Source organism: Sander lucioperca, chromosome 9, assembly GCF_008315115.2.
Source record: "Sander lucioperca isolate FBNREF2018 chromosome 9, SLUC_FBN_1.2, whole genome shotgun sequence".
NCBI classification, from domain to species: domain Eukaryota; kingdom Metazoa; phylum Chordata; class Actinopteri; order Perciformes; family Percidae; genus Sander; species Sander lucioperca.
The window spans coordinates 21,959,893-21,976,462 of NC_050181.1; the positions used below are offsets into that span (position 1 = coordinate 21,959,893).

A 16,570-nucleotide genomic window follows, 5' to 3' on the forward strand; every position below is an offset into this window, starting at 1 on the left:
GAAGTTGAAACTAGTGAGTACTTATTTCTGCTTCATTCAACCTTTATTTAAACTCAAAAGATCATTGAGGGGCGACCCTCATTTACACTGACATTGAGTAATTACAATGACAACAACAAAACAACAACACAGAAGAGAATACACCATCATAAGAAAGATAAAAAGACAATAAAACTTTCTGAATTGAAAAATGTATAAATAAAATCTGATAAATATATTAGGATACAAAATAAAAAAAACAATTATGTAAAGCAAGTACAAGTAGAAGTTTTCAAGTTTAAAACCAGATTTCTAAATTGTCCAAAAGGCACAAGTGACTTCATTTTAAGAAAGCGCTGTAATTTGTTTCAGGAATCAGATGCACTAAAGTTAAAAGCAGTTTGTCCAAGTTCAGAGCTCGTGGAACATGAGTAGAAGAAACCATTTATATTTTCTGCAGCTGATACTACAGTTTTCAGATTGAAGTTACCAATAGCAGTGCCAGTGTTCATCACCTTTAATTTGACTATTGCTATAACAATTAGTTGTATAATATTACTATTATATATATATATATGTAGATATATATATATACCCTTTATTTCTGGTCAAACCCTACATCACACACCAGGAAACCAAACCAGGAAACATATTCAAATAACTCATGGTATCCAAGGTACACAATCATTGTCTTGGTTGACAAACACATAGAAGAAAATTTGAACAGGTGAATAGAAACAAAGCACTGTCATGTACACAGACACACACAGACACACAGACACACACACACACACACACACACACACACACACACACACACACAAACACAAACACAGGTGGACATGTGGACAGACAGGTGTAACTGCCCTATCCGTTCGCCAGCTGTTGGGTATTATGCAAATGAGGTATCGGTTTACAGAGTCAACAGAAAGCTAAAACAGTGTTGTGACGGACATAATACACTTTCGGTGTGGCTTATAGAATTAACTGTTATAATGTGATGCTTTACATGGACCATATACACATATGAAACAATAAGAGCAGTAAGAGGAATGGTGAGAGCGGAGGATGAGATTTGAACCTCTCTGTCTCGTCTGTATGCCTGATCTTCATCCTTCCTCTCTGGGTTTCAGTCCTGGATTATACCTTTAAAAGCTACATATAGGTTACATGTATCCTAAAATACAGCAGTTTAACATGTTTATAGTGTTGCCTGCTTGACAGTAACTTGTTTCACCTTACATGTAATACACATCATCACAACGGATCCGCTACCTGTCACACTACCAGTCACTGTTTGGAGATCAGCTGATAGATGCAGATATCATAGCTGCCACCTCATGTGCTGCATGCATCCATTTAGCCCTACAGTATGTATTATCGGTTCACACCAGCACAGCCAGTGTGACCACCTGCCCTTACCCTTATCTAAACCAGCTTAACCTGAAAAGTTAAAGTTTATATCTCTAACGTCAGCCTGATGTTGACGACCATAATAGATCAAGTCCAGTTCTGTGGTTTTATTCTCAGCATCAATAACTGTAAATGAAAAATTAACAAATGTTAACACACAAAATTCTTTTTTAGAACTATTTGACATTGATACATATTGCCAAATATGCTGACAAATGTTAACTTAAACCGAATCAGGCTACAAAATAGAGTCATTTGTAGATGGTAAGCTAAGTGGCTAATGTGCTGCTGCTATCCCCTGGACAAATACAGCTCTCAAGCTAAGAACTATCAAAAGAGAAGAGATAAGTTGGACAGAGGACAGAGAAAAAAAGACATGAGAGAGAGAGTGATGATTTATTTTCAGCAAGCGCTCAGTGTGAGAGGCAGCCTGGAACCTATTACACTCTTCATCAGTCCTGGGAGGGACAGACGGACAAACAGAAGAGGGATCTCAGCGGATGTAAGCTTAATTTATGACTGGACTCTCAACACTCGACATTCGGGATGCAATCGGGATTGAGATTGGGATTGTGCCGTTTCAACCAAAACTGTCTTGAACGTTTAGAGGTATAATCTGCCGAGGACATGGGCAGATTATTATTATTATTATTATTATTATTATTATTATGGCAAGTGCATCTTGGCTTGCCCATTAAAAACAATAATGCTTGATGGCCAAACGTTGCATCAGTTTTGATGTGCTGTGAAACACCACTGGTCTGTGTAGCTGATTATGTGAGTCATAGCTGGTTTGCCATATAGCAAATGGTTCAAGTCCGGTTTAGTTATCCATGTCATATTTTTTTTAGAAGATGCAAAATCCATTTAAAAATATTTTCACCAAGATTTTATGTTGCCATGCATCCAAAGGTCGATCTGATTCCTACTGGAAGACGACACTGACCACTGAAGTTTACAGTAGAGCTGCACGATTAGTTAATTCAATAACTAATCTGCAATTATTTAGATAATTGATCGATCCTTTTAGTCATTTTTCAAAGGAAACAATTGCCAAACATTTGCTGGTTACAGCTTCCTAAATGTGAATTCATGTATAGTCATATATGACAGTGAACTATATGTATATATCTATATATATATATATATAGATATATATATGAGTTTTAGACAGAAATTTGAATCACCTTCTTTAGCTGTTTTTTCTTACATTTCAAAACAATAAATCGAGGAAAATAATTGGCAAATTAATCCATATTTAAAATAGTTGTCAGTTGCAGCTCTGGTTTACAGCAAACAGTAAGGTTATCTTGCCACAACACTCTTGGATCCATCACCAGTGTCAAAATAAGTAGAACACAAAATATAGTTCAACTATGTGTCTGGAGTATTGTAGGTATTTTTTTTAAGTTATTTTCATCTAAACTTTGGCAGTAAAGATTTCCTTTAATCCAATTTCCATCCGATTTTTTATATTACAACGGACACAGTCACAGATTTTGTTATAAATTGAACAAACAAAAAAAGCCACAGCTATCTATACTATACAGTATAATGCACACACAAATACGTACTCATCACAAACAAAAAACCCTCAATCATCGTGTCAGACATGGGGGTGGGAATCTCTTGGCACCTAACGATTTGATTCTAAACCGATTATCGATGCATCTCGATGCAACAGTTTGTTTATGTACATTTCCGTGCGTGATTTTTAAAAATATACATATAAATCTGAGTTTGCTACTCAGAGTTTGCCAATCACTTCCTAGACAAAGCAGCTAGGCAAAGCTTAGATTTTGACATATATTTGTCACACAAGTTTTAATAAAAAAATGTCTTCTTCGAACATGAAACATGAGGTGGTCAGATGTAATGTGATAAAGTAGATGAACAGCCTATATTTGTTTTGCCTAATTACTTTATGCATGTCTTATTAGATCATGTGTATATATACAAAATGGAATTTTTTTTCCTTTTGGCCGTTTTTTTTCTGCACTTTTTTTCTGCACTCTTGCCTAAACTCTAAGTTGTTGTCCATTATCCCATCCTCTTTCAGTCACTCTCTCTCTCTCTGACAGTAACTTTTAAATAAAAATCAACACATTTAAAAAAAAAAATGATTAACTTATCTGCATCGAGCATCGAATCGTTCTTGAGAGAATCGCGATGCATCTAAGAATCAATTATTTTTCCGACCCCTAGTCAGACATGGGGAGCATGTTCCAAGAGAACCAGTCTGTGAGCCACCATCAGCAGTAAGCAAGGTAGCTTCTGGCTTTTCTCCTACAGTTTTGACATGTGTAATGCTGCATGGGCTCTAGCGCAATGCGTGCCTGTTTCATATCCTGTGATCTTCTTTGGGTTGGCATTTGTTAAACAGATGAGATGGTTTCTAAAAAAAACAATCTTTGTAATATTTACTGTTTTTACCACCTTGTAAATATGAATATGCTGTAACACCCCAAAACACTGCTGTCATATTTTCCATCACAGAGAAATAAAGATCATCTAAGTCACAGCCAGTGCTTATAGGCTCAGTTCAGTAGGTCATTAATATTCCGCAGATGTGTCTCGGGTGTATTTGTCTCACTGTTATGTATTGGTAAAAGTTCCAAAAAAAAACATGCATCTATGTTTGAGCTGCAACAGGTCAATTAATCAATTAGTTGATTGACCAAAAAATAATTAACTAATAATATTATATATAATAAATATAATTGTTCAAGCAAAACTGCCAAACGTTCTCTGGTGTCAGCTTCTTGTCAAGATTTGCTTTTCTTTGTCATATGACAGTAAATTGAATACTTGAGAGACTAAATGACTAATCAATTAATTTGAGAAAATATTCGGCAGACTAACCAATAATGAAAATAATCATGCTGTAACGTGTCGTGTGTGTGTGTATTGCCAACCTTACAGTGAGAGAACTAAAGAGGATAGCAAGAATTGTAGTCAAACCAAATTACTCTCTCTCTCTCTCTCTCTCTCTCTCTCTCTCTCTCTCTCTCTCTCTCCCCTTTATGCCTCTGTCTCTCACTCTCTCATCTCTGCTGCTGCTGCTGTGTGTGTGTGTGTGTGTGTGTGTGTGTGTGTGTGTGTGTGTGTGTGTGTAAAGCAATGGTTTGAATAACAAGCAGCCAGCTAAGTGGGTCAGGGTCGGAGGAAGGGGGAGAAAGGGGGAGAGAGAGAGACTATTAGGATGACAGACAAGGACAAAGGAAAAGAGAGAAATACAGTGTATTGAGGAAAAAGGGAGCAGCATGAGGAAGAGAAAGAGAGAGAGGTTGGGAGGAATTAAATGTAAAGGATAAGATAAGGAGATGGAGAAACGGGTAAAGAGAGAAAGTGAGTTTAGGGGGTAAGATGTAAACTGGATGAGTGTGATTTTACACCCTTTTCTTCAGAACCAAAATCTAGTTATTTAATAAAAGAATTCTGACACTGAGGTCAGATACTGAAAAATAATGAAAAAAGAGCAATTATCTGACCTCACTGTTGAAAGAAATTGATTTTAAAGCGTAAAATGATGAATCTGGTTCAACTTTAACTCAGACAGAATAATAGCATACACACAGATTTTTGTTGGATAGTTAGAAATTGGGTTGTGAGGCTATCTTTGTGTAAATGTGTCAAAAAGACAGTTAAATTGCTGGAGACCATTTTTATCACTTTTGGGTTTGGGTGGCATTTGAAACTATTTGGCTAGACTGGTCTAAACAGCATCAGGGAACATAAATCAAGTCTGTAGAGTGAGAGATAGATGGAGAAAGAGAGAGGAAGACTAATGGGCAACTGTGTGTGTGTGTGTGTGTGTGTGTGTGTGTGTGTGTGTGTGTGTGTGTGTGTGTGTGTGTGTGTGTGTGAGAGAGAGAGAGAGAGACACAGAGACAGAGACAGAGAAGAGGGAGATTCACACAGCTGTGGTTGTTCAGCTCAGCAACTGTTTATCTGTCTTATCTTTGTCACCATGACAACAATATAAACCAAGTTTTATTGGCTAAACTGTGTCTACCCTGAGTAGTGTGGACTGTGGTGTGTGTGTGTGTGTGTGTGTGTGTGTGTGTGTGTGTGTGTGTGTGTGTGTGTGTGTGTGTGTGCGTGTGCGTGTGTGTGTGTGTGTGTGCGTGTGTGTGTGTGTCGGGTAACACTTTTTGTGTGTATCTCTTACTTTAGTGCGTAAGAATGCTTTCAGTTAAGACAGATAGGGTTTTCATAAAAATATTTGTGAACTAATGCCTGATTAAATTATAAAATCTGACTGAATCTCCGTGTACAAAACTGTCTTTGGAGTTTTTGAAATATTTTCTATCCACCAGTGAATAGCGAGGATTTGCTTTATTTTCTTGTGAATTTTTTTCAGAAAAAGTACAAAGCTGAGGTCGATTGATTTACTTCACCTTTGCTACCTTTGCCACTGATCAAAAGTATAAGAGAGTATAAATGTGACTGTCATAGAGGGGGGAGACGTGATAATCGTTACATATGGGGACAATGGTACACATTTTAAGACAGTACCTGCTGGAAGACATTCATGGTGTTGCACTTGGCTGTTGTCTGTGTAAAATAGTTGTGTAGCGAACAAAAAAAAGAAAGCTAGAGAGAGTAGTTCAAACCCTGCTTACTTTCTCACCATGCACAGTAGAGGCTGACATTTTTGGGCGAATCCTGTGGGTATCGGGATTCCTGTAGGATTCTAGCGGGATGGAAGTCAATTTTAATTTGCATCATGTGACTGAGACGAGAGCGGGCGAGATGGGAATCATAATAACAATACGTCAGTTTTTATATGCAGTTCTAATAAGAAGAAAGCCTATTTTCACAGGAATGGGAGTTGGATGGGACAGGAGTGAAAATCCACTCCACACGTGTCACCCTCTACCTCCCAGCGAGCCAATCAATGAGTGAAGTGGGTGTGGATATGGAACTGCTGGTTTTGCAAAATTACAGAGTCACCCAAGTTCTGACGTCTAAAAGGTGTGGAGGGAGGAAGTTTCAGAAGCTATTTGACAAGTACTTCTGATGAAGTGTGCTTAAGGACTGGACTGCATAAGCAAGATGTTTTTTAGCTTCTAACTTCATGTCAAACCACAGTTTAAAGTGTTTCTGGTTCCCTAATACGCCTACTGAGACTGCTAAACTTTTTCAACTGCAGATTTTGCAGTGCAAAGTTCTTCTTTTTACTCTTGAGTAACATTTTTGTGACGGAAACGTGCCCACAAACTGAGCAGAACAGATAGGATTATATTGGGGGGCCTTTCAAATGTGACTCATTTATTTGAATCTATCCACAGTAATTAGCATTACACCACCACTTATCATTGTACGATGATGACCAAAAGCAGAGCGCTAAAGAAAAATGGGCCGCAACAACTCCTGAATAATTCCTCAGGAATGGATCCAATTTCTTCCACCACAAGTTAATTGATCCAAGTTATTGTCACTAATACAGTATACACACACACACACACACACACACACACAAACAGAGAACAATGCAGCAATGATTGCAGTATGTGATTTGATTGCAATATGTTTGTTTTGGAAACGAAATCCTGATAATTAGTCTCTCCTGACAGCGCTCTATCTCCGCCCATCTGTTCCATTTGGCATCCCTCCACCAACCAGGAGTCCCTCATCGCTCCGTCCCCATGATTCAACCAACTGAAACGCTTTCAGATACACCAAAAAACAAGCAACATTGATGAAAGTCGCCCAATCAACAGCAAGCTTAAGGGGAGGGAAGAGGGGGGGCTGGCGAGTTGTTCAGCCAACATGGACAGACGGACAAACAGATTGACTGGTTGTGTTCTGATAGATAATTAGATGAGATGCCGACACTTTGGCTGGTTAGAAAACTGTAGGAGGGGACAATGGGAGTATGTGATACAGAAAAAAAACACCAGAAAGGGGCCAAAGGAGAAGATAAGATACTATTGATGGAGGCTACCTCATATCTTTTTTAAATAGCTGAGAGTAGGGCTGCTCGATTATGGAAAAAAACATAATCACAATAACTTTGGTCAATATTGAAATCAAAATTATTTAACACGATTACTCGTTGACTTTTGGAAAGAGGTGGCATTTATTGAACTTAAAAAAACACTGAATCAACAGTGAAAACACCTTGAACCGTCAAAATTTTGAATTTCCCTTGAAATAAATAATATAACAGATGTATTCACATGTTTAAATAGTATTAAATAATAAACAAAATAAGATCAACGCTGTAGTGCACTTTCACAATCTTTTGAAAATGAGTAATAAATAAAATACAAAATAAAATCTCAATTACATTCGAAAATCGAAATCGCTATCTGCAGATATATCATGGGAGAAGCATTCAAGCAGACAAGCTGATTGCGTTGTTGATACATTACGGGCCATTTTAAATATACTGACAAATCCATTGTAATACATTTTAGTAATCCTGACTGACAAAAATTGTTCTTTAAAAATGGTAGTATTGCTGTGAGGGTTTATTGTAGGGTGCATTATTTTTCATATTCGAGTGGATCATCCTGTTAAAGCCATGGCTACTTGCCAGTGATCATAATATACAGTAAGCAGTCAGCCAAATGACAGCGTGGAGCAGATTTATTATTACATGAACACTGAGTGTAGCCCGCAGGTAAACACTAAACCCCAAGTTTAATTAGAATAAATTGTCATCCAAGGTGACGTAGAATCAGAGCTCACAGTGGATGCTTTGGTGGAGGCGAGGTTTATAAAATGCTATGCGAACAGCAGCAGTGTTTCAGGTGTGTTTCCAACGACGGCAAAGGAATGGGCAGAGGCTTCAATAGAACGTTTCTTTTCTATTATTTTGAACCGAGAGTAGTGTGTCAGAGAGGAAGTGTCGGAGACAGTCAAAGGCCTCTTGCTGAGGACTGAGGTAGCATTTCGCCCACCGACAACTTTGGTTTAAACTGTTGTCATTACAAAAATAATGAACCTTTAATACACTTCTGTAATAAACTGTATAACTACTGAACAAACACTTTCCCAAATGTGGGTAGAGATACCTGTTTGGCAAGTAAATTTCGGAAGGTGATCTCCCACACTGGCGGGTAATGTCTGTACCAAAGTAGTCATGTAATAAAAAAATATGCTGAGTCTCTACCGTGTTTTGGTGTAATTTACAGGCGCCCTGCTTTTTTCCTCTGCTGTTTGTCGGAGTTTGACACACACAAACAAACACACACACACACACACACACACACACAATCCCAGATGTGTTTTACGTGCGTCTAAACAGTGCCGCGAAAGTGACTTTCTCAAGCTGCACTGTTTACCAGCATGAACAATAGCAGGACTCTGAAACTGAAGCAGCTAAATAGCAATTAGCCATCATTTTATGTATAAATGTATTCTATGACAAAGGCGTATAATAATCTTTTCCTTTTAGGGTAGACTAAACTTCCTGTCACAACATTGCATTACATTTCCCTTTGTCAGTTTTCGGCATATATAACTATGGAGATGGAAGGTAAATACTGAATCCAGTTGCACGAAGTTAAGGTTTCCTTACTTTCAACCCCTACCTTTTTTTGTGTTGCTAAGTAGTCCCACATCGCCTGCCATCCCATAACACTTTAAGAGGCGATTCGCTAGCGTCCCATGTAAAATGAACAGCGCCAAACTTCAGTGGGACAGTGGGACAGCTGAAACCAGCATAATTTCAGCAACATATTACACCAGAGCCATGCACATATCTGAGTGTAATTTAAACACCATACTGCTGAACTAATACAATTATTTGCATGATTTGAAAAGAAATCATGACTTCAGATGACTGTGTGACTGTCCTTTAGACCTGCTGTAACGCCTCTACCAAGTTTTGAGTAAATGTTTCAAAATCTCATCCTGTCCTACTTTCTACTACTTTCCTGCTGCTCTCCTTCAATCTATATTTTCCTGTTCTTTACTAAGGCCTACTTTGTTCCTCCCTGTTCTCTCTTCCTCTCTATTTGCTTTAGAAATACCTCTCCCAGCTTTCACAATCATCATGTTTACATTAGGCCCTCTTTCTCTTTCTCTCTCTCTCTCTCTCTCTAGCTCTCTCTCTGTCCCTCTTGCACATTTCCCTTCCTCAACTACCCTCCCTGATGTATCTCACCTCTCTTCTTTTTACTTTCTGTTGTCCTTTCTTTCACAAGGTTTAATTCAATAGTTATGTATTTAAACTGTTCCACCTAAAATACTTGCGTAATTTCATTCAGATGCTAAAGCCACCTCATGATATTGCAATGTTACAATCAATTAACTTCTGTATCAAATGAATTGCTCCTATTCATGTCTGTGAAGACTCATTATGAGCACTGTCGTCCAATCAGAGCTCAGCGGGGCTCACTCACTTCAGTTCATCCAACCAGTCCTCCATGTGACTTAACTGTGCATGTGCATCACAACACTGAGTCTGACACTTATTTATGATTTTAAGATTGTATACATGTTAAAAGATCACTAAGAGATTCATTAGGCAAAAAAAAGAAAGATTTATAGAAATATATATAGCATGAGCCAATAAGCACGCAGCATGCTTGTACCAAGATCTAATAATGCATGTGATTGGGTGTCTAACCGACAATTTCCACTGGATGCGGAACGTCTGCGGAACGTCTCCGGAACGTCGACGGAGTCATTAGGTTTCCATTAAAGTCAATGTGTGTATTTCCACTGACTGCGGAACATCTGCGTCCCTACTCCGTCCCAGTTCCGTCAGTCCGCAGCCCTCCGGAGCAGATATGCAGAGCTTCTATTTTTGACGGACGACGGAGAGCTCCGCAGCAATTCAGCACAATTCAGATTGTGCGGGACAGGAAGTCGAGCACAGAAACAAAATAAAACATCCGGTTACTTTTCAAAATAAGGTCATATTTTCCTGCACTACACCTTGAAAACACAGCTCAGAGTTGTTTCCCCTCTACTCCTCTGGATGTAAACAAATGTTGTTGGTTTTGTGTTTCTGTTTATAGAAACTACATCCTGTTATATCGCGCGAACATACGTGAACTCGCGAGATCTCGTGGTCGGCTGACCGCAGCCGTTACGCAACAAATCCGGACCTGGTGGGTATTGACGGACGGCGGAGCACGTAGCCGTTCCGCAGTGGAGCCGGTCCACAGACGTTCCGCATCCTGTGGAAATCCACGGTAACGTTAGACGTCATAGAGGCTCCGTTACGCTAATGTATCAACATTAGCGTAGGGCTGGCCAATATATCAATATTATGTCGATATCGTGATATGAGACTAGATATCGTCTTAGATTTTGGATATCGTAATATCTTAATATGACATAAGTGTTGTCCTTTACTGGTTTTAAAGGCTGCATTACAATAAGGTGATGTACTTTTCTGAACTTACCAGACTCTTCTAGCTGTTCTATTATTTACCTTTACCCACTTAGACATTATGTCCACATTACTGATGATTATTTATCTAAAATCTAAGTGTGAAGATATTTTGTTAAAGCACCAATTGTCAACCCTACAATATCGCCGCAATATCGATATTGAGGTATTTGGTCAAGAATATCGTGATATCTGATTTTCTCCCTATCGCCCAGGTCTACATTAGCGTATCTATTATAGTTCCAAATCAAAGCCACACTATATCCGCATTTCAACTGCATGTTACGGCACGGCTATTCTAAACTCTTTTTTAGTTTTCTATTAGCAAAGGTTGTGGATAGTATCTGGTACTTGGTACTTCATTTGGTACCACCACCACTCAGTCAATGTTCCAGCCAAGCTAAGCTGATACTTGAAAGTGGAGGTAATCACTGCAAACCACTGATTGGAGAGAATCATCGTCACTAGCACGACATGGGACATCCTGCACAAACAGGCCCTTTTTTTTTTTAAATAGCCAAGCTACCGTCAATAGCAGCCACAATTTTTTATTCACCGGCACAGATTTGACAAAATGTCAGCCTGCAAAACTGAACGAAAGAATCCAACGAATGTCACGGCAATTTCAAGCGGCATCCCAATGGCGAACAGCTGAGAATCCCACCTACACTGAGGGGGTAGTATCCACAGTGGAAAATGAAATAGAGAAAAGCGCCTATACCAAAAGTGAGTTGAGTTGAGCCTGACCATGCAATGGAAATGAGGCATTTGTTGTGAAGTAGGCCTATAGCTTTTTCGGAGGTAATTGTTCAGAAAATGTAGACCACCACTGGTTTTATGTCTTTACATAAACACATCTGTAGGACATACACACAGCCTCACTCCGTTCTTTTTCGCTCAACCCCTCTCTTCTCTGTTCCTCTTCTTTGTTTTTTCTCTCATTTAGTTTCTTCAGTGCTTCCTACTCTACTCTCCTACTTCCTGTCTCTCTCTCTCTCTCTCTCTCTCTCTCTCTCTTTCCTCTGCTATGCCTTTCTCTCTTTCTGTTCCCCCACACAGTAATATGATCTCTTCTACCAGGCCGACACAGCCGTGAATCAAAAGACACAGAGAGAGAAATATAGTACAAACCTTAGTGGCCCCACCCCCACTCTCTCTCTCTCTCTCTCTCTCTCTCTCTTTCTCTCTCTCTTCTACAACGTCCCTACCCCCAACAACCCTCTTCTCTCTCCTTCTCTCTTCAGTCCCTACCCCCAACCACACCACACAGCTCGCTCACTCTCTACATCCACAGCGTCTATCTTCTATCTCTCCTCCCTCTCTCTGAAACAAATATACTCACTGACAGCAACACAATGCAATACTGTATGATTCTGTATGCACAACATTTCTTACACGATATGTTAGATTCTGAGCTTTTCTAAGCAATTTTTGTTCTGCCAAGCAGCAGATATGGCATACAGCACAATGAATGTAGTCATTTAACGTGACAGACAATACTGAGAGTAGGGCTGCTCGATTATGGAAAAAATCATAATCATGATTATTTTGGTCAATATTGAAATCACGATTATTCAACACCATTACTCATTGTCTTTTGGAAAGATGTTACAATTATTTAACTTAAAAAAACAGTGAAACAGTTCAAAGTACAACAGTGAAAACACCTTGAACTGTGAAATTTCCCTTAATACTTACTTAGAACTTTTTTCTTTCTTTCAGAACACAAGACAAAATAAGAGTTTACTTGCAAAACGTAATGTGCAAAATAATCATTTTCTTTCGCTTAATCTGGTTTTGTACTAGGAGCCAAAATCGTAATCACAATTAAAATTTTGATTACTTGCACAGCCCTAACTGAGAGTTAAATAAAAAAACAGTAAATAACTAAAAAGACATTATAAAGACATTGATGTGATATTCCGTTCATGCCCAATGAGCACTTATTGAGGTCAGAGGTCCAGTCAGCTACAAAACTGAAATCAGATGCTGCCCCCCCCAATTCCAAGTATCTACTATATAATAATTGCCATACTGTACTGTTTTTTTTTTCAATAATATAGTATCCAAGAAATCATAATTTGTTCTCCGTCAGACACCAATCAAACTGTATCTTCAGAATGTCACTGGCAATTACATATCACAAAGCAAACTGTTTTTCCAAACAAGGCAAAATAAAAATTTTGTTATCCAAGATCTTCTGTCTGTCCACACTCAATGGTTGTTTTTTACAGCTGTTAAGCAGACAGCAGACTTTTCTTATTCTGAAATGACCACTCAAGGAGGTATATGGAGATAGTTGCACATGTAACAAACAGTAGTGTACATTAACAGCACACTTAAAAGCAAACTACATACCCAAAACGTGCATAAAAATCAGTAGCCTACTTAATATGGAACAAAAGTCAGGACAGGGGTGGCACTTAGGCGGGCGCTCTCTAGCAGAGAGTTTGAACCATAGACTGTAAAATTAGTGGACGTAGCATCCGTGACGTCACCTATTGGTCTGTGGACTGCCGTTTTGAAGCCTCTAGTTTGGCGATAAGGGTGTTGCCATCTTGTTTTTTTGCAATCAGATATTTTGATATTTACTGTCAGGTTAACGCGGACCCTCGGCTACTGAAGACTAGAAAGTAGTGATTGAGACCATAAACTCATTATGAAAATGTTAAATCAAGCAAGAAGTAGGGTCATTTTCTCATAGACTTCTATATTAGATAGAATGCAGGTTTAAGGCACTTCCGCATTGGCTTCACTTTGCAGGCCCGGAAGCTTTGTCCATTATTTTCAGTCTCTGGTTAAAGTAAAGTTTTTGGAAACACAATAACACGCTTTTGTTGCTGAGGGGTTCAACAGAGGAAAAGCAGCTCCTCAGTAGTGTAGTGATGCTGTGAGTTAATAAATGTAAGAAGGCAGGGTAGGATCAGAAAACCGGCCTGTTAATAATCCAATCAATCATTAAATTGTACACCAGCCACTCAGTGATGACAGTATATTCATCATTCGATCCACTAACTCCATGACAGAGATAGATTATAATTTAAAAGCAGTCAGCAAAATAGAAGAAAGTGGTCCCCCAAGTACTGTAAATGTTAATAACCCTTGTGTCAGCAGTGAACATTAGTAACAATTGGCTCAGTTTGGGTCCCACAGTGCTAAAATTATGTACATGATGAATTCTTTTTACTTTATTACGTGATGCTATTTCGGTTAACATCCCTACAAATATATTTGCATGTCATGTCAATAACGCTTGCCACAGTTTGACATGTAAAACTAGTGAATTCAAGTTATTTCGAAAGCATATTTTAACATTGGTGTGTACGCATAATAGAAATGTATTTTTATTTATTTATCTATCTATATTAAGTATTAGGAAATTGCATTTTCCAACCAAACAACAAAATGAATGTGTTCCATTTTATTGTGCTAAGATTGAAGAGTGGTTAATAATCTGTGATTTACCCTGATAGCTCCACTCATCAGCAGCACCTAGTTAAATAATTAAGCAATTAATCACTGTCATATGAGCACGGTCCCATTGATCTTGTGTGTGTCCTAAGGTACCCAGACACCTAACTCTGAAAATCTATCTATCTATCTATCTATCTATCTATCAATCTATCAATCTATCTATTTATTTATCTATCTATCTATCTATCTATCTACTGTATGTTTCTGTTGTGAATCTGACCCTGACCTTTGACATAGCTCCGGAGGAAGAAAGACAGCAGAGCTTCCCAGACACCAATTAACCCTAAGTATCACTAAATAGAAATGAGAGAGGCACAACTTCAGTAAATATTAACTATTTTAAGCATACCAAATCTAACAATGTATGTTCCTCACCCTTTTACTTGCCATGTATTTCATTCTAACCCTAACTCTTGTAATGCGGTGCATATTTAAACTTAATTACCTTTCAATTACCAGTGGTGAAGTTTTAATTAAAGGTGTCATTACTACGGTCCATTACATCACTGACAACAAACTGGGAGTAAAATTAGAACCTTTGTATCATCCAGTGAGTGGATGTGATCAACATAAACGAGTAACACTGGAATGTAGTTGCCTTCAATAGCTGCGTTAATAAGTGGAGTATAATAAAGCAATTAATTACCACTTAATTGGCAGGGCAATAAGCATGAATACACAGAGAGATAAGATAGAAGTAATAGAAAAATATATATCTCTAGACAATGGGAAACAGAAGTAGCCTATGCAGGTTCCTTCTTTCCTTGCTTACCTTGTTGGTACTAAAGGCCGGGTCAGGGTAGGAGAGTTGTCCAAGCCTGGTGTGGTCTGACGCGGCCAGAGGCTGAGGAGGAGGCGGGTAAACTGTTACATCCATGGCTCAATATACATCCACTTCTCCGTCTGTCCTTCCCTTCGACTTTCTTTCTTCTCTTATCTCTGTGAATGTCTGATAACCTTATTGTTGTTTTTTTACAAAGTTATATGTTTTGGCGAGTCCCTCAGCGACCAAACAGAGAAACAACCACGGTCCAAAAAAGCAAGCTTCTTTTGGAAAATAATGTAGGTTTCAAGCAGATAGTTCGGCGAAATAAACCTAAACCAAGTTTATGGAGTCAGTGAAGTTTAGATTGATGCTCTCCTGTCCACACCGGCTTTCATGCTGCTGCTCTAAGTAACGTTAGTAAACTTCCCAGTGAACCCACTTCTTCAATACCTGGCGTTAAAAACAACCGGCAATAGAGCACTTTGAAAAGCGTCGTTTTCCCTCCTTTTAACGTTGTAGGTGGCGGTTTTTGGTTCGGACATGGGACGTTGTTGGACCCTGTCTGTCCCTGGTTGGGACTCTGTGTTTTAATTTTCCTCCGATGCTGCTGCTGCTGCTGCCGCGCGTGTGCTCGGTGCAGAGATGCCTCGCGGACCAGTCATACAAAGAGCTGCTGCATTAAGTTAGCAAGAGTCAGCCGAACAAACCCAGACGTACAATCTCTCACAAAATAAAAGCGCAGATTCTGTCACGTGTCTATGTGAAAAACAAGACATTGAAAGAGACAAAGCAAACAGAACTTATTCAAACCGTACACGAAGTCATTACATTAACTACAATCACACATTTCAGCGGTGTGTTGTTCAGAAATTAGGCCAGTGTCGCAGAATCCTGTTCGGCCAGCGATTTTATTTTGAAAGTAAACGACATATCTATTTGCGTAAATCTTGACAAACAGGATCCAAAGGGGCTGAGCTGAACGGCAGAATGTGCTCCATCTAGAGGCGGAGAGAGTGTCAAAAAAGGTCCAGCCAGGTGTTTCTTTGGCCTAAATAAACTGAACTTTGAGTGAGTGAATGGGTAATTCAATAGTAGGGGATGAGTGACTGTTTTATAAATGAACAGTCAGCATTCCATAGAAGCAAAAAAAGAAAAGAAAGGATTGCAAAAAAGATGTATGTTTATTATTAATGTGTATGCTGTCCATGGTGCTAATACTGCACAGAATACACTCCCCAAACCCCCCAGTGACCCTAAAACCTAGGCCCACTGTGTGTTAATCCGTCCTTGGTAATTTGATTGCTTTATCACAATTTCCACACAACAAAAGTACAATCAGCAAAATCCAATATAGTTTTAAGTTTGCAAATGTTTTAGTTGGTATTGTGCATGCATTCTGCATCAACTTAAATAAAGAAGAAAGAAGTACCACACAAATTTTACAGTGAACTTATAGTGTAGGGCATGCCTATGTAGGCTATAGTCTGCTGTGGTCACTGTATTTGATTTGGAATAGAGTACACTGTACACAGACAACTAGAGTGTGTGTGTGTGTGTGTGTGTGTGTGTGTGTGTGTGTGTGT

The 16,570-nt window shown here is 38.8% G+C and overlaps 1 protein-coding gene across 1 annotated transcript in view; it reads right to left on the minus strand.

The window, feature by feature from the left end:
• Positions 1–15,646, minus strand: part of tox (thymocyte selection-associated high mobility group box) — a 51,034-nt gene extending 35,388 nt beyond the window's left edge. Inside the window, exon 1 of the mRNA XM_031310368.2 lies at positions 14,994–15,646. Coding sequence (XP_031166228.1) covers positions 14,994–15,098 — 105 coding nt within the window. The 5' untranslated portion in view covers positions 15,099–15,646. The remainder of the gene's footprint in view (positions 1–14,993) is intronic.
• Positions 15,647–16,570: the final 924 nt, after the last annotated feature.